This window comes from Poeciliopsis prolifica, unplaced genomic scaffold (genome assembly GCF_027474105.1).
Source record: "Poeciliopsis prolifica strain line A6 unplaced genomic scaffold, Auburn_PproV2 SCAFFOLD091, whole genome shotgun sequence".
NCBI lineage: Eukaryota > Metazoa > Chordata > Actinopteri > Cyprinodontiformes > Poeciliidae > Poeciliopsis > Poeciliopsis prolifica.
The window spans coordinates 972,156-995,577 of NW_026562466.1; the positions used below are offsets into that span (position 1 = coordinate 972,156).

The 23,422-nt window shown below is 36.8% G+C and overlaps 4 protein-coding genes across 4 annotated transcripts; all 4 read left to right on the forward strand.

Moving 5' to 3' along the window:
• Positions 1-8,008: 8,008 nt before the first annotated feature.
• Positions 8,009-9,543, forward strand: s100b (S100 calcium binding protein, beta (neural)). The gene is made up of 3 exons (XM_055022802.1): positions 8,009-8,098; positions 9,033-9,177; positions 9,254-9,543. The coding sequence occupies exons 2-3, from the start codon at positions 9,040-9,042 to the stop codon at positions 9,398-9,400; spliced, it is 285 nt and encodes a 94-aa protein (XP_054878777.1). The 5' UTR covers positions 8,009-8,098; positions 9,033-9,039; the 3' UTR covers positions 9,401-9,543.
• A 1,930-nt stretch (positions 9,544-11,473) lies between these two features.
• LOC129353455 (cell adhesion molecule 2-like) lies at positions 11,474-14,939 on the forward strand. Its single transcript, XM_055022801.1, has 4 exons — positions 11,474-11,611; positions 12,297-12,396; positions 13,434-13,475; positions 13,855-14,939. The coding sequence occupies exons 2-4, from the start codon at positions 12,303-12,305 to the stop codon at positions 14,040-14,042; spliced, it is 324 nt and encodes a 107-aa protein (XP_054878776.1). The 5' UTR covers positions 11,474-11,611; positions 12,297-12,302; the 3' UTR covers positions 14,043-14,939.
• Positions 14,940-15,765: 826 nt separating this feature from the next.
• On the forward strand, positions 15,766-17,147 carry LOC129353466 (uncharacterized). The gene is made up of 3 exons (XM_055022814.1): positions 15,766-15,814; positions 15,909-16,316; positions 16,411-17,147. Exons 2-3 carry the CDS (start codon positions 15,926-15,928, stop codon positions 17,145-17,147), a joined length of 1,128 nt encoding a protein of 375 aa, XP_054878789.1. The 5' UTR covers positions 15,766-15,814; positions 15,909-15,925.
• A 33-nt stretch (positions 17,148-17,180) lies between these two features.
• Positions 17,181-23,399, forward strand: LOC129353475 (uncharacterized). The gene is made up of 10 exons (XM_055022823.1): positions 17,181-18,031; positions 18,124-18,387; positions 18,679-19,107; positions 19,190-19,585; positions 19,864-20,301; positions 20,419-20,853; positions 20,938-21,219; positions 21,496-21,912; positions 22,750-23,200; positions 23,314-23,399. Exons 1-9 carry the CDS (start codon positions 17,511-17,513, stop codon positions 23,153-23,155), a joined length of 3,588 nt encoding a protein of 1,195 aa, XP_054878798.1. The 5' UTR covers positions 17,181-17,510; the 3' UTR covers positions 23,156-23,200; positions 23,314-23,399.
• Positions 23,400-23,422: the final 23 nt, after the last annotated feature.

Sequence of the window (23,422 nt, forward strand, 5' to 3'; positions counted from 1 at the left end):
GCTCCTGGAGGGGAGTGCGTGACGTCATTGGAAGGGGCGGGGCAAGAACGCCAGTACGTCAGCGCGTACAGATTCAGAACTGTTCAAATTAAAATGTCTTAAAGACAAAATTACATCAATATTCATTCATCTAATTTTAACAACAGATTAGTTTCTTCAAAAAATTATACATTTCAATTATTAAATTATTCTCAAGCGACTTTTGAAAAAATTGTTTCAAATTACATTTAAATTACATTGTAAATTCAATGTTTTAAGTATATTAAAACAAGCTAAATGAAGTCTGTATATCAAGATTAAAAAGTATTTAGTGACCCCATCAAAACGTCAGAGGCATATGTAGAACAAATGGAAAAATCAAGTCTTGAATAAATATTTTTCAAAAGTGTTGGAATAGTTGTATAAAAATAAACGGTTGCACAAAAATTATAAATGAATCCAAATATACGAAGAAAGCAAATAAAAAGTAATTTTGCAATAATAATAATAATGAAAAACTTTACAATAAAGGTAACATAAAAAGTCATAACTATTTTCAATGTTTGAAATATCTATATATTTTATTTTATTGTTAAATAGATGTTATTTCACAATTTTAAATTGTGAAATAACAGATACATGACAGATACAAAAATAAATAAATAAAAAACAAATCATGGAAAAAGAAAATCCCACAAATCCAAGTTATTTTTGAGACCAGAAGATGACACAAAATATTTTTTTAAATAAAAACAATGACTAATAAATGTATAAAGTTGTTTTTTTTATATTGTATTCAATATTAAATATTTTTAGGCACCTCAAATGAGGTCTTTGAACATGTATTTTTGTTTTTCCTTACTTTAATGAGCACATAGCGACTCTTTATCACTGATGCATGGATCCAAACACAGCTGAAAGAAAGCAATACATTCTGCCCTCAGGAGGTTTTAATGGTAAATGCTGCATGCATGCATGTATCTATAAATAAAAGCGAAAGTTTAATGATGTGTGCAGCCGGACTGTCCAGTTAATGAGCCGTGGTTCAGTGAGGGTCAGATTATTAAGCGCTGTCAGCGAGCTAAACTCCCTCTGTGACAGCACTGATGGCACCAAAACGCAGCACAAAATCGTTTAACATCTCTGGATTGTAACAGCAGTGAAATCGCTGCAATTTCATGGCGCATTAGTTTGGCTTACAGGAAATACATTTACTGTAGAAGCATCTAAGCAAACCTGAACACTGGACTAATACATTATGAAAACACAACAAAAACAAGTACATTTCAATCTTCTTTCAGTGGTCCCTAACCTAAAGGTGATGCATCTTTTTCCATTTGCACGCAGATGCTTTGATCAATTCTGCAGCAGCTTTACCTTATGTCTGAGAGAGATGCGATTTATTACTTTATTTCTGTCAGGGGAACATGATGAATACATGCCAAGGCCAGAGATAAATAAATACGAGAGTCTGATATCTGCTCAGAGTGCAGGAGTCACCTTGGAAACTTTTAGAGGAAATACAACTAAACAAAAAAGGATGATGTTGTTATTTATTTCACTGGTGAAATCAGTCATTTTGAATGTTTACTTCAGTCAGTCATGAATCATTAAGGTTTTTAACATGTAGTTTCATTTATTTTCCTCATATCTAAAATATCCACAGGAAATGCAGCTTGGGAAGCTGAAATACCAACATAATACTATTAATTTTCCTTGGTGCTGATTGGCTGAACCCATAAGGCCAAACATAATTAATGTGTTATAGCTGCTGTGGTGCTGGTGAAACAGTTTCTACTGTGCATATCAATGCATATTAAGGCATATTTTGTGCTTCAATTCATAAATTAGGTATTATTTTTCAAAGAGTTGTTTGCTGTAAATGAGATCAGGGACAAGAAGGAGCTAAATTTATTTTAAATTTATTTAAAATAATGACTGCAGTGTTTCAGAAGTAGAAAGGGAACATGGCAACACTCGCTTCTCGCTGCTGCAGAGACAATTTCTGCTTCACCTGTTGTTGCCAAAGACTCCAAAAACAGTAAAAAAGTTGCTACAGTTGTTAGATGTTGTTTTTTTCAAATATAGTTATAAATGAGAAAATGTTGTCATTACAACACTCTGGCAGCTGAAGTTTTCCTTATAAGTCTTTTGAAAACAGTTTTCATGATACAAGGACTGAGTTGTTCGATGATGCTGTAGTTTGATTAATTTTATTACTTACTTGAGTAAAATTTGGTGAAAATAATCAGCTGGGTATGAAGTCCTTGAAGCAGCTGTTGCTGACCCCAGAGTTCATCTCTGATTGGAAACCCAGACTGGTTTTGACGGATCTATTCATGCAGGTTGAATGGGAACTGTGTGAAGAGAGAAAAAGGGGAGCCTGCTATTCATGGTTTTATCAAGGAGCCTCGATATCAGCGTGCCTCACTTTGCATCAGAATAACTGGACATCAGCTTGTCAACCAGGTAGACTATGGGAAAGAACTCCAGGAATTTGCTTGGATGTAAATCCAAAAGAAACCCCTTGAAAACCAAACTGTTCTCAAAGCAAAGCTAAACATTTTGTTTGGATATATGAATTAAAAGTGTAAAAAACAAACAAAAATATCATCTACTTTTCAGCTAATAATTTATCAGTTTTCTAAAAGTGATGATTAGAAAGTGACGGAATGAACTGCAAAAACCTGAACTCTGAATTATTTATCTAATCTTTGCAACATTTTCCATTTAGCATTTCTCCGCCCCGTCCAGCTCGTCTGCTTATGCTGCACAACCCGTTTCTCTCAAATTAGCTATTCCTTGCTTCAGGATTGGAGGGAGGCATGTGTTTGGTCCTTATGCAGCATTTTCTAGGATTTACAGTTAAACCCTGATTGCATATTTGCATTTCAGGAGAGCACACTTAATTTAGAGAAAGCTTTAAACGTCTGGACAGATTGCTTCAAATTGTGGTTTATTTTGTATTTCAGGGAGATTTCTTTAATCTCTAAATGAGGCTGGAGATGGAGACGAGACGTTTGATAACAGCAGCAGTATTTAAACATTAAACCTCTGGATATTATTGCAATTTTAAAGCTTGGTTACTTTGAATGAGCCACATTTTACCTCCACAGCTGCTTTTAAGTAAAACAAATTCAGATGGAGGAGCCTTGTGATGTTCCTGTTTCTGACAGGTCAGACTTTACTGTTCCTGTTTCTGACAGGTCAGACTTTACTGTTTGTTTCCTTCTCATTTTAATATTTTTGGAAGTTGTGCAAAATGCTCTTACAGTCAGAGTGAGGTCAGTTTGGGAAACTCAGTGGAGAACAGAAAATAAAACAAATGAGCTCCTCAAGATAAAGTAAAAAAAACACCTGACAGGTTTGTTCTTACAAGAAACATGCAGATATTTAAACGGATGACCAGATTACATCAATTTTCTTTTGAACTCTGACGTCCAGCTCGGTCCTAATCCCTAAAGATGGCAGCTGAGGTGCTGCAGCATCCAGGTTCCAGCCGTCTTAAGAGTTTGAAGATTTGCTCTCTGACCTGTCGGCAGCTTAGTTCCACCATATGTTGTTGTTGTTTTAGATCACAGAAGAACAATCAGCTTTTAGAGGCTTTCTGCAAATATTTTGAATGAAAATGCAGATTAAAGGCAGATTAATTGCAAAAATAGGAATTAAATTATAAAAAAAACTGGAACAGAGTTTGTCACTTATCATGAAAATAAGTCAAAGTAAAGAGAATTCAGCTCAACTTGTGAAATCTGACCGATTGGCAGCATCCAGGTTGTATTTAAAGTTATAAAACAGATATTAAAGGACAATAAGATCCTTTGGAAAATAATTAGGTTTTCCTTTGATAAAGACAAAAAAATCATCTTTAAGTTCAAATTCATGTCTAGGAAAGACAAGTTTGCAAACCAGTTGACTGCCTACGATGGAGATTTATTTCTGAAATTAAAATGACAGATTATCAGTGGAAAATTTTGAATTATTTATTCTATGTTTGTTGTTGAATGAATTGTTTTGGTGTGTGAGCAGGAAGCAGATATTCAGCCAGCAGGTTTCTGTGTGTGTGTGTGTGTGTGTGTCTCTGTGTCTGTGTGTTGAGGTCAGCAGCCTTTAATCCGATCGTGGGGGTGGTGAGAGTGCAAGCAGGGGAGGATTACGGGATTAGGCAGAAATGCGACATGAGATGGCCAATCTGCAGCCGTCGCGCGGTGGCTGCTCTGGGGTTGTCATAGTGAAGTAGAAACGGAGACACTAAACAGAGCCGGTTGTGTTTCTACTGAGACAGGAAGCTTAAACTCATTTAGCCGAGATAAAACGCAATTTAAAGTGATCTGCTGAAACAAATGTTCATTTTTGATGAACAAAGAAGTGAGTTGAAACAAATAATTAAAGTTATTCTCATCATTTCATACTTGAACAAAATATAAAAACATTAAAAGAGAAAAGTCTTTACATATAAGGTTAATGTTTGTGCTGAAAAATTCAGAAGTTTCTTTTTAGGGATAAATCTGTTAATAAGTCATATATACAGAGACCTTATTTATGTTGTTAATTATATCTGATAACATCATAGAAAAGCAGAAGACATATATTTTTGCAATGGAGGACAAAAAAAACAGTCAAATGTCCCAAATCAGAGAGAAATGTGACCAGTTTGTATCCTGCTGATGTTTAGGTTCACTGAGCTAAAACACAAAAGAAGGATTTCATGTCTCCTCTACTCCAGCAGACCTTCACAAATCATCTGAGTGGGTGTTTTGATTGCAGCCGTAACTGTTTATGCTCTGCACAACCCTGAACGTCCACAGGGAGAAAAACGATCGGTCGGCATGAATCCTCCAGCAGCAGGAGCAGAATAGTAATCAGACTCTAGAAAATAATCTAAAAAATCAGGCTTCTTGGCTGTAAAGGCCGCAGGAAGGACAGCAGTAACTTTGAGCGTATTCTAATATCTGCTGGTGCCCCCTAGTGGTGAAAAGCTAAGTCACACAAAATGACAACACGTTTAATGAAAATGTTGAAAAAACTTGACAAATGTTATCAAAACTGGTAAGAAGTACAAAAAAGTTCACAGAATATAAAAATGTAATTAATTATTTCGGAAAGCCCAGCAGAGACGATCAAGTTTAGGCTACAAAACAACAAAACGTTGAAATAACTTAAATGAGCCACAGAGCTTTGCAAAAATATTTCCTTAAATATTAAGAGAATACAGGAGCATAAAATAATGAAACACTGCCCCCTCGCGGTTAGACGCAGAACAACACTTCTATTCCAGGAAGTTGAAATAAATTAAAAGAAAATAATTTATCTATTTTCTACTAGATAAATTAGTTCTGTTTTAACAGAGCTTCAAAGTTTGGAAAAACCTTGACGTTTTCTTTTTTGTTTGTTTCACACCAATCCATCCTGAGAGAAATATTGAGCAATAAGAGGGCCAACATGGGGAATAAATGTCTACAAAATATTAATTTACTTCTCTCTTAGTATTTCCAATCATGTATTCTCTAATCACAGATTATTTAAAGATGTACCGGTTAAATATTTATTCTACAAATAATTAAGACTACTATATAAGGCTCTGTTTTAGCAGAATTTAACCAGTTTTACAAAAACAAACCATAAAATGTCAATATCCAAACTAATCTGTTTGATGACTTGATCACATTTAGTTCAACAAGAAAATAACTCGTAAAACTAACTCAGAACGTAAATAGTTTTCTATAAAATTATAAAAATTAACGTATATTTACTATATAATATTGTTCAACACGCTGCTGCCCCCTACTGGTAGAAACATATAACGCCTTTCTATCTTTCGTTGAAGTTTTATTCTTTCTGTCAGACTCAAATTGCATGCCTCTAAAGAAGGTGGAGAAAAGACTGAAAGGTAAAATTGTTCTAATCTTAGAATAAAAAGCAAAACAACCCAAACAGCAGTGGGCTTTGTGACTCAGCGGCCCGGTGGAGCTTTTTCCAGCCTGGCAGGAGATGCCAGCTGGCTGCTGTGGAGACGGGTGAGCTCATGGAGCCCGGCTGGCTCCCAGGAGGCCTCGTCTGTTTCCCAGGAGAGAAAATCCTGAAAGAGACACAAAACACAGAGGAACAAAGCTGCAGCTGAAGGGCGTCAGGAGAAACTGGACTGAGCTGCCAGATAAAAGAAAAACTTCAATAACCGTCACCAGTTAATCCTGAGAGGAAAACTAACCAGCATACACACCAAAATGAGAAAAACCAGGAGATACAATCATAAAATGATGTAAAAATTGGTTGAAAAGCTGCATTTTAAAAATTCAATTAAATGATACTTTACTGATGAAATCAATTTCTTTCTGACGGCTGTGGACAGGAGAAATCTCCTGTAGCAGTCTGTGTTACAGTAAATTTGAAGAAACCTCTGACTGAAAACTCTCTGTTGTTCTATGACAATCTAATGAAGAGAATGGACAAGTTGTCCATCATTTTCTTAATTTTATGCAAAAAAGAACATAATTTACCCATATAAAATATAGCTAATTTCAGAAAAAGTGTAAAAAATTAATATAAAGTTAATTTGTTTGATGATCTGTTTGATGATTTGGTGAAATCATCTTGTAATGCATCATGAAACTAAAGAACTCTAATTAATTGATTATTTGTTTAATCTTTTGTTTTCAATAGAAACAAAAGATTAAAACATCTTTTAATAGCAAAAATGTGAAATTTCATGTAATATTGTTTCATAATATTAACTGAAATTTTGATTTAGGACAATTCATACACAAATAAACAATTTTATAATTAAAATTTTCTATTTAAAAGAAAAATCTAAAGTTTAGGTGAGTTAAAGTGACAGATTTGCACTGATTGTGTCTCTTTCAGCAGCTACAGTGAGAACCAGTGGGCCTGAACGTGTGCCGCTGGTTTCCAGTAAGTTGGTTCAGTTTCATGCACAGACTCGGATTGTTTGAGGCGAACAATGAAGCGGCCGGCAGTTCGTCTGCGTTCATCACCAAACAAAGATGCGTTTTGTTTGGAGAAGAGAGCCTGAAACTTGCTGTGTCACGATGCCCACACATCACCAGAAAGTGGATTTAAAAACATCAAAATCCAGATTTAACAGGGAATATTTTCCCAGTTTGTTGAGGGGAACGTGTGGCTGTTTGTTTGCTCTCTGTGGGCGGTGGAGGGCACACGTCTGGCCAAGAGGAGCAGTGAAAAGAGCGACTTCATTAACATGCACAGCCAGCCACTTCCTCTGAAACCAGCCTTTGTGGCTCAAACACGACCAGAACTGGACCAAACAAATATGACTGTTTTTGTTTTCATCACAGTGAAGCAACAACAGATCATTTAAAAGCCAGATAATTTGAACCGATTTCCTAAATCTTGGAAAATTGTTGATCAACCAACTTCACAAAAGTCTGAAAGTCAACCTTTGTACTTTTTTGTTGGCAAAAATCCCAGAAATTAGCACGTTTATACTCAACGAAAAGTAAAATTACCAAATAAAAGTGAAAAATTATTTGGTAAAAAGTTCTGAATCACACTGACCAAAATATAACGTTTGGTATTTTATGGTTGTAATACATATAGTAACAAAACATAAAATCAGGCCAAAAAATGTTTTCCAAATCAGTTTATCTGGATAAAAAATGATAAAACTTTAACTGAAACTGCAGGTGAGTTTCTGTTTTTCATTCAGGGGTTAGAAAATCCTGAAATTTTATGCAGATAAAATCAGAAAGACTTCATAATAAAATTACTCAAGCGCAGTAAAAATACTCCTAAAAGTACATTTTTCCCAAGATGTAGCCAGTTACGACCCAGAGAGGTTTGACTGTTAGCCCCGCCCACCAGGTCAGGTCTGCATGTTGACAGGTAACAATGTTCCAACCAAACATTTATTTATTTTTTGCAGTATCTGCTGCTGAGGCTCAAAAACAAACGGCTCAGACAGAAAGGCAGTTTCTGCAGAGGCAGTGGAGTGAGGGGAGGCGCTGGGCTGTGGTTGGTCAGCGGTTTGACCGACAGCATGGCTGACCTCAGATCTGACCTCAGGTCTGTTTAAAGCCTGCAGCGCCTGCAGCCGCAGCCTCCACTGTCTGGAAACGCAGCCACACTTTGCATCGGAGCTACGGTAAGCACAACAAACCTTTAGACTGAAAAAGACTACAGAATACATGTATAGCAGATAAATAAGTTATATACTTTAAAATATACTCACATTTTAAGGTCTGTTTTTAACCCAAACTTTTACCTTTTTGATTTTGAGTTGTTTAAATATTAGAGTTATTCTGTATCTGTTTCTAATCTGTTTTAATTTATCTTTGGTGAAGACAGACACTGTGTCTGAAATGAGTTCAAATCAATTATTATTTATTTTTACTTTGCATCGAATATAATGATATCATATTGTATCAAGTTATCACATTTATTTGTTACATTGAATTATGAAATTATTGTAAACCTATCATATTGTATACCTTTGGTTTTTATTCACAAATCAAATATTATATTGTGTCAAATTAACATAAACATTGTGTGGTATTGTACTTTATTATGTTATAATGTAAGATCATATTATATTAATGTTAAATATTGTGTTATATTGTACCAGATTAATATGTTGTATTGCACATTAATATAATGTTGACTGTTTTCATTGTACAAAACTGTTTATTTTGAAGTTTCATTACATTTTATTAAATTACATAAATGTATCATATTATAAAATAATGATGTTATTATTTTATACCATATTATATTGTCTCATTTATTTTCATAACATAAAATATTACATTAAAATATAAATTTATCATGTTTGTGTTATGCTAAATGGCCTAAATTATTGTGGAAAAAAATACTGTGTAATTAATTAGTATAATGTCACATTGTATAATATCAAAATGTTTTGTAATCATATTTTATTGTACTTGAGAATAATGTATCTTATTGAATCAAATTATGAAATAGAGTGTTTATGTTAACATACACTGTATGTACATATACAGATGAATCCTGATAACTTCAAAACCTTTCAGTTTTTCTTCCTTTCTTTCTCGGTGTCGAAGGTCAACGATGTCTGACCTTGAGACCTCGATAGCCACCATCATCGGCGTTTTCCAGAAATACTCAGAGAGAGAAGGAGACAAGCACAAACTGAAGAAGAGCGAGCTGAAGGACCTCCTTCATGACGAGCTGCCGGACCTGATGGCGGTGAGACAAACTGTTGTTTTCATTCTGAGAGCTGAAACCAGAGCAAGCGCCTGACCTCTGACCTCTGACCCGGCAGCACGTCAAAGACCAGTCCACGCTTGACGGCCTGATGGAGAGTCTGGACACCGACGGCGACTCTGAGTGCAACTTCCAGGAGTTCATGACATTCGTCTCTGTGGTTACTGTCTGTTGCCACGAGTTCTTCGAGCACGAGGAAGAGTGAGGCGAGCGCGACGAAGAGGAGCGACAGCGAAATATAAAGAAATAGAAACCTAGCAACGCACAAACTGAGAGGCAACGCAGGAGGGAACGCATTTAGCTTCCAGTGCAAGTAGCAGCAAATAAAATGGAGAAGTTAAAACTTTACAGCAATAACAGCATTTTATTTTTAGTAGTTTTAATCGTTTGAAAGCAACTTCATCCCATTCAGAGGAAAAAAGTACAAATATTATTGAATGTTTCCACCTTTGACCAATATTTGTCATCTAAAACTTAACAGAGCTACTTGTATAACTTTGCTTCTTTTCAGCTGTTAGAAGAGATTAATTAAATATAGACTCATAATTAGCTAACAGCTAGTCTGGAAATGCCAGGATGTTAGCATAAACAGTTGAATGGAAATATTTTCTATTTCAGTTTGATTTTTCTTATTAGTGTTATTCTTCTGGAAAATGATCATTTTTTCCAGCTGTGTTTTTTTCCCATGAAAATCAATGTAAAAAGAGAAAAATTCATTTTTTAAGTGACTTGATGTAATTTATTGGTTTAAGGATTTACTTAAATTCAAAATTATTGCAAACTGAATGAATCAATTCAGCTCAATGTTATGACCAAAGGCAGGATTATTAAAATATCTTAATGAAATTCTGTGGAGATCCGTTTCATTCAAAACCAAATAACTAAATATTATCTCATGTTCCAGCCTCATGCTAGAAAAATAAAAGTCCAGGAAATACATGGAGTAACTTTACAAAATAAGTCTCACAAAATAAAACTATGAAATGAATAAATAAGCAGTGAAATGCTTCATCAAATAAATAAAATATGATTGACATTTGGTAAACAATGTATTTATTTTGTTTTTATTTCATGGGAACATTTATTCATTTGATGAAGTATTCTCAATTATTTATCAATAAAAGTATTTTATTTAGTTAAACAGCTTTTTATATAAGCTCTGGATTTGGCGTTCTTCCCACAGTTTTTAGTTTTTGTTCTTTATTAAAGCACCATGTACCATATTTTTATCTGTTTTATGTTTATGTTTATGCTGATGACTTCAGATTGAATTTTTATACATTATAAATGTATAATTTATGATGTATAAACAGGTCATCATAAATGAACATTTCCTTTATTTATCTGGAAGGACAGAACTCACCATGTAGGGATCAGGAGCTCCCCCTGCTGGACACGTTGAGACTACATGATATTCTGAAAAACAGAAAAATTTAGGAATATTTTTTACTATGTTGTACCTCTAACGTTTCCTTGAGTCAAGTTATTATGACATGTTTCTTCTCTTACTTGAGTAAAATTTATGGATTTTCTTTGTGAATGAAAAACAAACCTGTTTTAACCAAAAATACACACACACACACACACACACACACACACACACACACACACACACACACACACACACACACACACACACACCCACACACACACACACACACACACACACACACACACACACACAAAGCTGCAGTTTTTGTCAAAGTTACATAAGTTTTAAATTGAAAAAAAAAATATTTGGAAACATTTTCTTCTGACTGATTCTGTTATTTTCATTACTTCTATGAATTGTTGACATGTTGCTCCATAAAATACCAACATTTCTAATGAACTTTATATTTTGGCTCATCTAATGCTGTAATTTTTTAATTTTAAATGATTGATAATTTGATCAGTTAGCAGACATTTTACCAAATACCTTCTTACACTTCAATCATTTCTTGCATTGCTACTTTTTACTTTTACTTGATTAAAAACCTGTTGAAGTTGTGCTACTCTTACTTTAGTATAATTTTCACCATAAAATGTTGAAATGTTTCTTTTCCATCTACATTTAGTTCAACAAGTGATCAGAAGTTGCTTTACTCCAAGTCTAACCTCTTTCTCACAGAAAATCTGTTGCAGCAAAATGACATGAAATGTTTTAAAAGAATCAACATTTCATTGCATCAAAGGGAGCTTGACATTAATGCTGCATATTAATAAACAAGGATGATGCAAGAAAGCTGTGAGCTGCAGAGTTAACATCTGCAGGCTGTGGAGCATCACAGAGGCGGAGTCGGAGCGGCGATTGGCCCGATCTGGACCCAGGGGAGCAACACCACACCCAGCTGAGAGTCTGAATGTGTCCAAAACATTTTCTTCTCCTTCTCTGTTTCTTCTTATTGGATCATAAACTGCTGCAAACTGATCAATAGTAAGTAAAGGCTTCATTTTCTGTTCTATGTTGATGTTTTGAACTAATTACCAACAGTTTTAGCTTCAGTTTTCATCATTTTATAACAAGAAAGTGATAATTGTTCTTAAACATGTTGATGAAGTAGAAAGTTATTCATATATACTGACATTTAAGACTTGATAGAAAATATAACTACCACAGCAGCTTTCAGACTGAGGCTCATTTGTTTGTTTTTCTGCTGATGTTGTGCAGCCGCGTCAGAGTTAAGTGAAGCATGACTCTCATTGTGACAAACATTAACGCTCTCAGTTAACCTTTCTGTCTCTCTCTAGGGTTTATGACTCAGGAGGTGAAGAACACTAAATTCTTTTACAAGACTGGATTGTTCCATGATCCTTTGCAGTTTTGCAAGAATTTTGTCATCAGGCAATAAATAATGAACATCTGTGTTAGCTTTTTATTCTTTATCTTACAGAAATTTGGAAGTTTGAATGCAAAATATATAATTATCCTAAATTTAGTGCAAAACAAGTTCAGGTTTTCTTGCAACAGCTGCAAAACAAGATCAAAGATAAAAAAACAAATCACTTTATCAAATTAATTCATAAAAAGGAAAATAATGGTTTTAATTTACTTAATTTTATAAAGAAATGAACATCTTTCCCATCAAACTCCGACTGAAACCCGTTTATTTCCTCTCCAGGTCAAGATGAGCTCTTACTCGACTCCCTCTCCTCTGACTCAAACATCAACTGATGCCTATTCAACTGTTTCAGATCTTGTGACCAAGATCGGGAAAAAAGGTGCGTCCGTCTCCTTACAGATCAGTTTAATAAAACTGTGAGAGTTTAAGAGTGTGAACAGCTTCTGTCTGCTATTTTGAGTGTATGTCAGTTTAGTATTGACACTAAAGTAGCTGCAGAGCCTTTAAGGGGATGATTTGATATGTTTAATTAAGCCACAATAACAGCAAATGATGTGATGAAACAGAAAAGAGAGGATTTGCCTTTTAGTAAGCTGTAACATGTTAACTGGAAAATGTTTCAGCTTCATTTTCCTGTAAAATCTCAGAGTTTAGTTACGACGACACATATGGTCACAGAATTAAACACAAAAAAGACAAAAAAAACTTTTTTCTGCTTACTATCGTCCAACTAACCAATGCTAAGCTAATTATTAGTCAAATAAAACCCTCTAAAATCTGCTCAGCTAATAGTTGAACAGAAAAGTGATGCAAAAGTAAAACTAAATCTGTTCCAAGCTACTAAACCAAAAGTGGCTAAGCTAAAATCCAAGCATTGACTAGCTAAATGGTTCTAAGCTAAAAGTTGCTAAGCTAATTGCTCCTAACCTCAACTTCAGCTAGCATTTAAAACACTATAATTTTACCTCTTTAAATGCTGCTAGGATAAGGTCTAAAGATTGCTAAGATCAAAATACTGCTAAATTAAAAGATGCTAATTGCTGCTAACCATTTAGCATTTAGCTAAGAATGATGTGAGCTCATCAAATGCAGTTAATGCATATGTCTATATGGCTGCAGCAGGGAGTGTCTTATCAGCGTTAGGCCTCTGGGGCGTGTCGCTGTGGAGATGAGTGTCAAAACACTGATAGCAGCTGCGGTGGTTTCCACAGCAGGGGGCAACGGGTCCAACATGGGCTATTAGCAGAGATGCCCTGGAGAACTTAACTTATCACAATAAAAACACGTGAAATAAAACTGGTTGATGGTTTAATGTTTGGATCGTGAACTACAGCGAAAAGACTATTTCATTTTTAAGTAATGTAGCATTTACTCTGAAAATGATGTGTTGAATTGAAATAGATTTTGTTTTTACAGATATCTACAGCAGCACAGAGGATTTAGCTGCCTTAATCGGAGGTGAGAAGTTTTACTTTTGTTTTGGTTCAACTTTCTGAAACAATGAAGAGTAAAAAGTTTAATTTTGAGTCAAAAAACTAAACAACTTAGTTTAGTTATTCCAGATATTGATGAAATTTAAAAAAGCTAATTCCTCTAAAATATATATGAAAGTTTAATTTATCGTAATCTGTAAATGAATTTTTTCTGATTTATTCTCTACTGGAATAAATCAAACTCTGATATCAATCTGATATCAATTTCACCTGATCATATTGGATTATGAACATTCGATTAGTTTTATACCAGATTTGATTCTTTTTTCATGGAGTTCTTGCAAAACGTGTTGAATTCAACAGGGATGGACTTCAGTGTTTACTGTTATCATGTCTCCTTGCAGGCGTCATCACTGTGGTGCTGCTGGTCTTCCTCTGCACCATCGCCGTCTTGCTGTGGTGTCTGTCCAGAGAAAAAGGCTCGTATGTCACCAACGAGACGGAGGATGATGAGGAGGAAGATGACGAGTCTGTGGGCTCCGATGTGGCACTTCAGTCCAAAGAGCCTCTAAAGACGGACAAAGACGACTGAAGAGGGACAAACAAGGACTGCTGAGATTCTTTTTTTTACAATAAAAGCATAAAGATAGGAACATATTTTAGCATTTTTTAAAACTAAACATCTTATTTTGTAAGCCAGTAATTGTGCATCAATCCCTATGAGATGTAACTTGTTGTAATTTCTTCAGCCATTCAGTTGTGATTTGTTGATTTATTCTCTGTGCAAATTTACTATTTTATTATTTCTTGTGTTCAACTCAATAAGTTGACTTGGAGTAAGTCTTGGATTTGACTTGGTTAGTTTGAGGCATATTTTCTCTCCAGGGAAGCAACTTGAAGAAATTTATTTTTACAGGAACAGCAGAGATTATAAATTGTGTTTAGATGCCGGTGAGAACTCAGATAAAGTAAATCTGGGAAATGGTTTCCTGCTCATTTTTATATTTTTAATGTATAAAAAGTGGTGTGTGGCTGTTTATTGGTGACGGTAGTTTGTCTAATAGCGCCCTCTGGTGATCTAAAATACAAACTACATGGAGGTGATGTACCAGCTCATTCTAAATAAAGCCGAGATCCAAGCGAATTTCATCCATGTTAAAATTAAATTATTTATGTTCATGGGTTAGCATGCAGGCGTCAAACTCCTGAAGTTTTAGATGTGCCACAGATACAAAACCCTAGAATGAAACGGTTTAATTACCTCCTTCTTGTAGATAAGAGCTCCAGAGTTCTGCTAATGACCTAATTATTCTATTCAGGTGTTGCAGCAGAGGCACATCTAAAAGCTGCAGGACACAGGACCTTGAGGACTGGAGTTTGACAATTATGATCTAATCTCATCCATGCATTTATGTTTGTTGCATTGATATCTGCAACATTGTCTTCTCAGGTCTGCTTATATAAAATATAAAGATATTTGAAAAATCAATCGTCCACTTAGTGTTTCTCTAAGGATTTAACCTCTGGTTTTAGCGTTGCCTTTAATTAAAAACAACTGGAACATTAACATATTTGATGATTTTAGTGATATTGATGATGGCATTTGATGAAATGTAATGTTAGTGTTTTAATCATTTGAACTCCCTTGCAGCTCAAATGATTCAATTGAGCATCACGTGACCTTGATCTGCTTCACACACCTGATATTGGTTGCTGATAAACGCTGCGAATAGTTTGGTGTGTTTTTGGTCCAACAGTGCCTTCTAGTGGATGTTAAGAGTTTCGTCTTCAAAGTGAAAGTAAAAGCGCAAAACAATATTGTCAGAACGAAACACAAAGGGAAAACAAAGAGACCACACTGGTAAGACTAAAGAGTCTCCACGGGTTTTATTTTCGTGTGTTTTCACTGAATCGTTCAGATTGAAGTCGAGGCAGGAACTGTTTAGATGTTGACACAAATGGAGCCCCATAGCGAAGATGGTGTTTTTATACTTTAACTCTGTAAAATTGGATGGATATCTTTACCGTTTATGTTGTTGAAGCCCAAAAGAAACGCCTCGCTGAAACGACTAATTAATCTCTTGCGTCTTGAAGGAGGTTCAGGTGAGGTTTTCTACTTCCGGTCGACTGTCTACGTCATTTCAAAACAAAAACTTCCCCTGTCATTAACTGACTTTGATCATAACTGCAGAACTTCCGTGTAAAGGTAGGACAAGGTGTTTATTGTGATTCATTTTCTGTGAAAGACGATCAGAGATCTGTAAACATATTTTCAGGAGTTTAAAGTTTAGCTCAGTATGCTAGGAAGGTAATGAATCATCATCATTTGAAACCTTAGGTTTACCCTTAATGTAGACGTTACAGGTAAGCTCTACATTTAATGTAGAAATTACGTTGGGTAAGTTCTAAATTACGCACCCAACTTACGTAAATGTTTCTACATCTGGTTTATGTGCAGAAGAGAGGTCAAGTGTCATGGCTTGTTCAAATCAGTCTGCGAAAGATTACATTGCCAATGCCAGAGTTTACCTGGTTGGAGAACTGAGGAATCTGTCAGTGATTCTTGAGAACTTGTATCAGCAAGACGTTCTCACTGATGAAGAGATCTGCAAGATAAATGCAGAGAGAGATGACTATGATAGAACCAGAGCGATACTGGACTCAGTCACTAGAAAAGGTGAAGCAGCCTGCTACGTGTTTCTAAGGATTATTTATCAGACAAGGAGGAGAACCTTAGAGAGACCAACTCCTCTCTTTGAGAACAGTCATGAAGCTTCAACTGGGGCGACAAAGTTTGACCTGCACCACTGGATCAGCTGCTTTTCCTTCACAGAAGATCCAGAAGTGGATGAAAACTACATACAGGGTAATTATTGTCACATTTTTGTACTAATTCTTTAGTGGCATTTGTGACATAAATGCTTCCATCTGTAATATGAATGTTTTTTTTTTCTTTTTAGAATCAAGGCCATGCTACAGATATCAAGCAAAGTTGAAATCAAAAGCAGAAAAAGTATCAAAGGACTTTTGGAAGAGAAGTGATTATCTTTTTGCAGAAAACAAGAAACCTGAACTGTTGTACACTTCACTTATATTAGATCTTCAAGGGAAGAATTTTCCAACAAAAATAAGGACATTTAGAAGAGAGAAGCCCCGTCCTAAAAAGTTAAGGACTTATATTCTAGGGAATAAACCAGAAATCTCCCCCAGTGACCTGCTGAAAACAGATAAAAACATCCTCCTGGTTGGGAAACCTGGAATTGGAAAGTCAGCGCTGAGTCATGAAATATTGAGACTGTGGTCAGAAAGAGACAATAAGGAGCTGGATTACATGTTTTACTTTGACATGAGGAAATTAACCAACATCCCACCAATCAGGAGTTTGGAGGATCTTCTTTTCACTGCATGCAGTGAACCAGATGAGGGCAAAGATGAAGTTTTGCAAGATATAAAGAGCAACTCTGATAATGTTACAGTCATTTTGGATGGAGTCACTGATCTCTCTCCATCGGTTGTGGAGAAACTTGTAGACAAAGATTTCTTACCTGATGCTAAAATCATCATTACCTGCAGACCAGAAGATGAGGAAAACCTCTCTCTTGAAGACTGGCTCAGAGTGGAGGTGAAAGGCTTCTGTGAGGAAACAATCAAGACATATTTGTCTTCAACTCTGGGTGAAAATCACAGGAGGTCCTGAGTAACTGGAGCTGTTGACCCTTTGTCATGTTCCAATGTATGCACTGATGGTGGCTGCCAGCTTTTCATCTACAGACTCTCTGCAGCCCAGAACTGTGACTGAAATATACATCAATATTGTTAGATTTGGCCTTCAGATGAACAGCAACAAAACCGGGATCAGGAATCTCAGTCAGTTCATCAAAACCAAGAGAAATAGAATCCTGTCTCTGGCTGAAGCTGCTTTTAATGCAACCGAAAGAAAAACTGTGAACCTGGGAGAACTTTCCTGTGAAGACACCTGCGTCCTTTCCTTCCTGAAAACACTCCATGGCAAAGTTCCTCTACTGAAACCATAACTCTCAATGCTTTCCTCCATTACACCATGCAGGAGTTTTTTGCAGCTCTGTGGCTTCTGAAGAATCCTGATAAGATCAGGGAAGTTTTGCAGCAATGCTTCACTGAGGAGAAGAAACACATGAAGCATCTGATCCCGTTCATGTGCCGTTTGTTGAATGAGAAGAGTCCATGTTTGATGAGCTGTCTGATTCCAGCTGAGGAGATCAAGGAAACATCTGGATGGTTCTTCAAAGAAATGATTGACACATTTTTCCATCAGGCTGTTGCTAATGAGCTTCATGTTGACATGAAGCTCACTGTAGACAGATTGTTTGTATACCAGTGTTTGTTTGAGTCACAGAGCTCTGAAGTCTGTATTTCCTTTCTGGACAAACTGAACTTCCATCTTGACCTCAGCAGAGCGAATCTGGACCCTTATTCCTGCTGTGCTGTGGCCTATGTGGTCACTCAGTCAAAGGAAAGGAAAATAAGTCTGAACCTTCAGGATGCGACGATCACAGCACAAGGAATGAGACATCTGTTTGCATGTCTTCAAAATGTTGAATGGTATGAATGGATATGCTTTGTAATACTTACTAGCATACTTTATGACTGAGGCTCTAAATAAACATTTTCATGCATTTGCCTTTTAATGACAGGTACGATACTCTCAAACAGCAGCTGTGGAAAGTTTTTCTTCTCAGTGAAGAACAGATGGATTACCAAACCTTACTGGGTCTCAGTGGGAACCTGCTATGCCTCCCAGTTGTGAGTAAAACAAAGCTGGTTGACAAAGCTGTGAAGGTTTTGCACACGATTGCAACAGAGGTGAATGTTTGCCTCTACGGGGACAGAAAAGATCCACTGTGCCCGATTTTGCGCAGCGCTCTTTTAGAGACTTTACCGTACATCAACTCTCTCAGGTCAGTTCATTTGCTTTCTTCTAAAACATTTAAAAATGTTTTATATATGTTGATTTTACATTTCTGATTGTTGATGAATGACGGTTTAGCCATAATTCCTTGTCAAACCAGAACTCCCATGCAGTTTTCACAATGCACTTCTATATTTGCAGCTCAAATGTAAATGTCACCATTTAATGCTCTTTACCAGATTATAGCACAAGCTAATTTATACCTGCAGTCCTGTATGTGCATGAGTTCAGATTGTGATGCACTGAACTAAATCAAGATGTTTAATTTATGAACCTTCAGGATTACCTACAGATCTGCAGGTTCAATGAACCAGGAAGAATGCAACAAAACAATGGAAAAGGATCAGAAGAGCATGTTCCTGGATTTATGCTTCACAACAGCACTGCACAGCACACAAAAGTTTCATACTATGATGCCTAAACTTGTGGCAATTTGTCAGATTAAAACTGACTTGGTGAATACTCTTTTTGACTTGCATCAACATGCAATTAGCAGAGGGCTTTCCATTGACTTTCCAACCCTGCGACCAGTTTTCCAATCAACCCCTGCAGACTGGCTCATAGATGTCTCGGAGAGAAAGGCCTCCAGCCTGCTGGAAATGCTCAAACTCCAATCAGAGAAAAAGAAAGTGGGGCTGACAGGATGCTCACATGACCAGAGTGAAATGAGAAACTTGCTTCAGTGTCTGCCTTATCTCTCAAAGCTCAGGTACTTCCCAATTTCAAACTTGAATACTTTCTCTTTTGGTTTGCAGATTTTTTTACTTAACTTTTGTTTTGTCTTTTACCAGTTTTGTGGCTGAGTCATCAGAGAGCATCTGGTTCTTGGAAATGTTGCTCTGTGCTGCGGCAGAAATGAAAGAGCAGAAAGGAGTAAATATGCTGGAGCTGTTATCAGTTTGCATGTATAAAGGAACCCCACTCCAGTGGAAATGGTATGATTTCCTGCTGGACCTGTACTCTTCTAGGACTGAAACAGGCCGGACGTTTTCATCACTCACATCAGTCCTCCAGTCAGCAGATCCTGCAGTCTGGTTCGTTAACCTCTCAAAGACGAAGGCCTCCATGCTTCTGGATCTTCTAAAACTTCAGTCAGGGAAGAAACAAGTTAATCTGACTGGCTGCTCGCATGAAGAGGCTGGAGTCAGGAGTTTCCTCCAGTGTCTGCCTTTTATCTCACAACTCAGGTAAATGAGTTTGATATTATTCATCTTATAATGTATATCATATCACATTTTAAGACAGAGCTTTAATAATACCAATGAGTTATGGGCAAAAAAGTCACTGTATAATATTTTTTATTTTGCTTTTTCTACTATATATACGGCCTCAAAGTGAAGTAAATGTGCTAAAATTACAAAAGGCAATAGAGATTGATTGGCTAAATGGTAAAAGAAATTTCAGATTTAATTTATGATGAATTACGTCGTCTAAATGATATTTTTTCTTCTTGTTGTTGTTGCAGTGTGGTTCCTCTTTGGTCCAGCTCTGTTGAGCAAACCAGGTTCTTAACCAGGCTGTTCTGTGCAGCAGCAGAGAGAGAAAAGCAGACGGGAGAGAAGATGCTGCAGATGTTGGCATCAGTCTGTAGTTACAAGCATTTTCCCTTCAATAGCAGATCCATCGATGAAACATGTAGGCGTGACTTCCTGCTGGATCTGTACTCCCAGATGCAGAACTGTGAGACAGAAACAGGTCTGAGTTTCCTTCCATCAGTACAGTCAGTTTTCCAGTCAGCTCCTGAAATCTGGACTTTAGATCTGTCAAAGATAAAGACCTCCATCCTCCTGGAAGTGCTGAAACTCCAACCAGAGAAGAAACATCTGAAGGTGAAGGGCTGGTCATATGAAGAACGTGAAGTGAGGAACCTCGTAAAGTGTTTGCCTTATGTATCCAAGTTCAGGTACATCAACTGCATTTCTATTTCTATTGGAGCAGGATAGTTTTTAAGAATCAAACAATATGTTATGATGGTTAAATATTAAAGTTGGTTGTAAATGTTTTTCTTCTTTTGCTCTAGTTTTGTTCCTGCGAGGTCAAAACCTCATGAGCAAACCAGCTTCTTGGTGACTCTGTACTGTGCAGCCGCAGAGAGAGAACAGCAGACAGGAGAGAAGATGCTGAACATGTTGGCGTCAGTCTGCACGTTTAGAATAACACCTGTGAGCGAAGCAGATATGAACGAGCAAGCACAGAAGGCTTTCCTGTTGAGTTTGTACGGTCAGGTGAAGGACTGCGAGTTGAAAACAGGCCTGAGTTTGTTTCCCTTGTTGAAGTCGGTTTTCCAGTCTGTTGCTAATGTCTGGATAATGGACCTCTCAGAGAGAAATACCTTAATGCTGAAAGAACTGATCGTCCAATTGGAGAAGAAACAAGTGGTTTTGAAAGGCTGCTCACATGAAGAGCGTGAAGTGAGGAGTTTCCTGCAGTGTCTGCCTTTTATCTCACGGCTCAGGTACAGTCATTTAGTTTTGAATCTGTATTATTTTTATATAATTAGTTTAACCATTAAAAACAAATATTTTTGTGAATTATTTAGCTTTGAGCCTTGGGTGTCGGAAGCTTCTGAAGAAATCCATTTTCTCCGGAGTTTGTTCTGCGCAGCAGAGAAAGATAAACAAAAGGAAATGAAGACGCTGAATATGTTGGCATCAGTATACATTTATAGAGAGGCACCTCTTAAACAGAAATGGTCTGAATTCCTGCTGGAGTTGTTCTCTTATGAGCTTAAAACAGGCTTGAGTGTCCCGCCGTCACAGAGAGCCATCGTCATACTCTTCAAAGTGCTGAAGCTCAAGTCAAGCCGGATACATGAATCCAGGTAAGTCAACTGCTCTTTGCGTTTGAATCAAATGATCCAAGATTTAGCAACTTCCATATATAATGTAACAGAAGAAGACGAAGCGTTTTGGAAAGACCAGAGAAAAACTAAACAACCCAATATGTCAAAAAGACAAATGAAGCATCTCACAGTAGCATAATCGCAACAGAGAAATATGTAAAAACACACAATCTTGCCAAGTATTTTGGTCAAGGTGTGCATTGCATTATTACACTTGAAATAAGAGAAACACTAATTGATTCCTTCTTGTTACAGCAGTGCAGCTCTTCCTGAACAAAGGAGCTTCTTCGTGAATCTGTTCTGTGCAGCAGCAGAGAGAGAACAGCAGACAGGAGAGAAGATGCTGGACATGTTGGCACCACTCTGCACATATAAAGCATTCCCTTTTAAAGCTGGTGATAAATACCAGCTTGACTTCCTGCTGGATCTGTACTCCCAGCTGAAGGACAGAGAGACTAAATCAGGTCTGAGTCTCCTTCCAGCATTACAGTCAGTTTTCCAATCAGCTCCTAAAGTCTGGATCATAAAGCTCTCAGAGAGAAAGACCTCCATCCTCCTGGAAGTGATGAAACTCCAACCAGAGAAGAAATCAGTGGAGCTGACAGACTGCTCACATGGAGAGAGTGAAGTGAGGAGTTTCCTGCAGTTTCTGCCTTTTATCTCTCAGCTCAGGTACAGACATTTGACTCCATGTTGCTTTAACTTGAACCTTTCGACCCCATCATGGTTAGATGAACACACCCAGTGCTCGGTATAGTCTACTTATTATTTTAAAGAGTTATGATGATTTATCTTTTTTTTTTAAAGGACATTTTATTTTTCTGGGGGTCGACACTGATTAATTTGAGGCCAATATATGTAATATAAAGGCCACTGTGCCCTAGTGGAGAAGAAATGGCACTGCGCGCCCAACTAGCTCATAAAACTTGCAAATATCTATTAGATTGTAGAAATGAAGGCATTTGTCATGAAGCATCAATCACCATGAGTCTGCAGTATGCGGGAGCCTCAGGTCGAGATACAGGCCAGAGTTTCATCCATCAGTAGCTAGACTGCTTGTTTGTAGTTGGAGAAAGAAGTTATTTCAATAATTCAGCTGTAAAGTTGGGATTTTTTGTTAATAAATTCCCAGCCGTTATTTGAAATAAGAGCGCCAGTGATTATTGTGGTTTGTGTGAAAAGTTTTTTTCTCCCCATGGTTCTAAATTATTGTGCCCCAATTGAACGAAAGACTCTTTAACTTTATTAATAATGTAATTAGTATTGTATAAAGTATAAAGACTTCTTATGTGTCAATTTTTTAAAACATAATTCACAATTTGTAACTCCATTTAAAATATTCCACCCTGCATTCACTTCGGCATTTTCTATGTCTTTCCTCAACATCACTGTGTTCAACTTGAAGCAACCACCTCTAGATATCAGTCTGTGTCAAAGTGCTGATAAGGCAGCAAGCATTACAAGATGGAGTAAATTAATAAAATCATTCATTTTTCTTCACTTTTCTAGCTTCAATTTGGATGACTGGGATGATTCCAGTTATGATCCTGATAAACAGTCCAGGTTCTTAGTGGATCTGTTCTGTGCAGCAGCAGAGAGAGAACAGCAGACAGGAGAGAAGATGCTGGAATGTTTTGCATCCGTCTGCAGATATAAAACATTCCCTTTTGATGACATCCATGCTGATGATGAAGATAGAAGTGACTTCCTGTTGGATCTGTACTCCCAGATGAAGGACAGAGAGACTAAATCAGGTCTGAGTCTCCTTCCATCATTACAGTCAGTTTTCCAATCAGCTCCTAAAGTCTGGATCATAAAGCTCTCAGAGAGAAAGACCTCCATCCTCCTGGAAGTGATGAAACTCCAACCAAAGAAGAAACCAGGAGCTGACAGACTGCTCACATGGAGAGAGTGAAGTGAGGAGTTTCCTGCAGTGTCTGCCTTTTATCTCTCAGCTCAGGTACAGACATTATACTTCACTTTGTTTGTATTAACACTGTTATCCTGTATATGTGTAAAAACAATGTTGAGTTGCTCAAATCATCACTAAGTGTTTCCTTCTTGTTGTTCCAGTTTGGGAGACGGTGAGGAGCCCAGCTTAGATCTTCATGAACAAACCAGGTTCTTAGTGAATCTGTTCTGTGCAGCAGCAGAGAGAGAACAGCAGACAGGAGAGAAGATG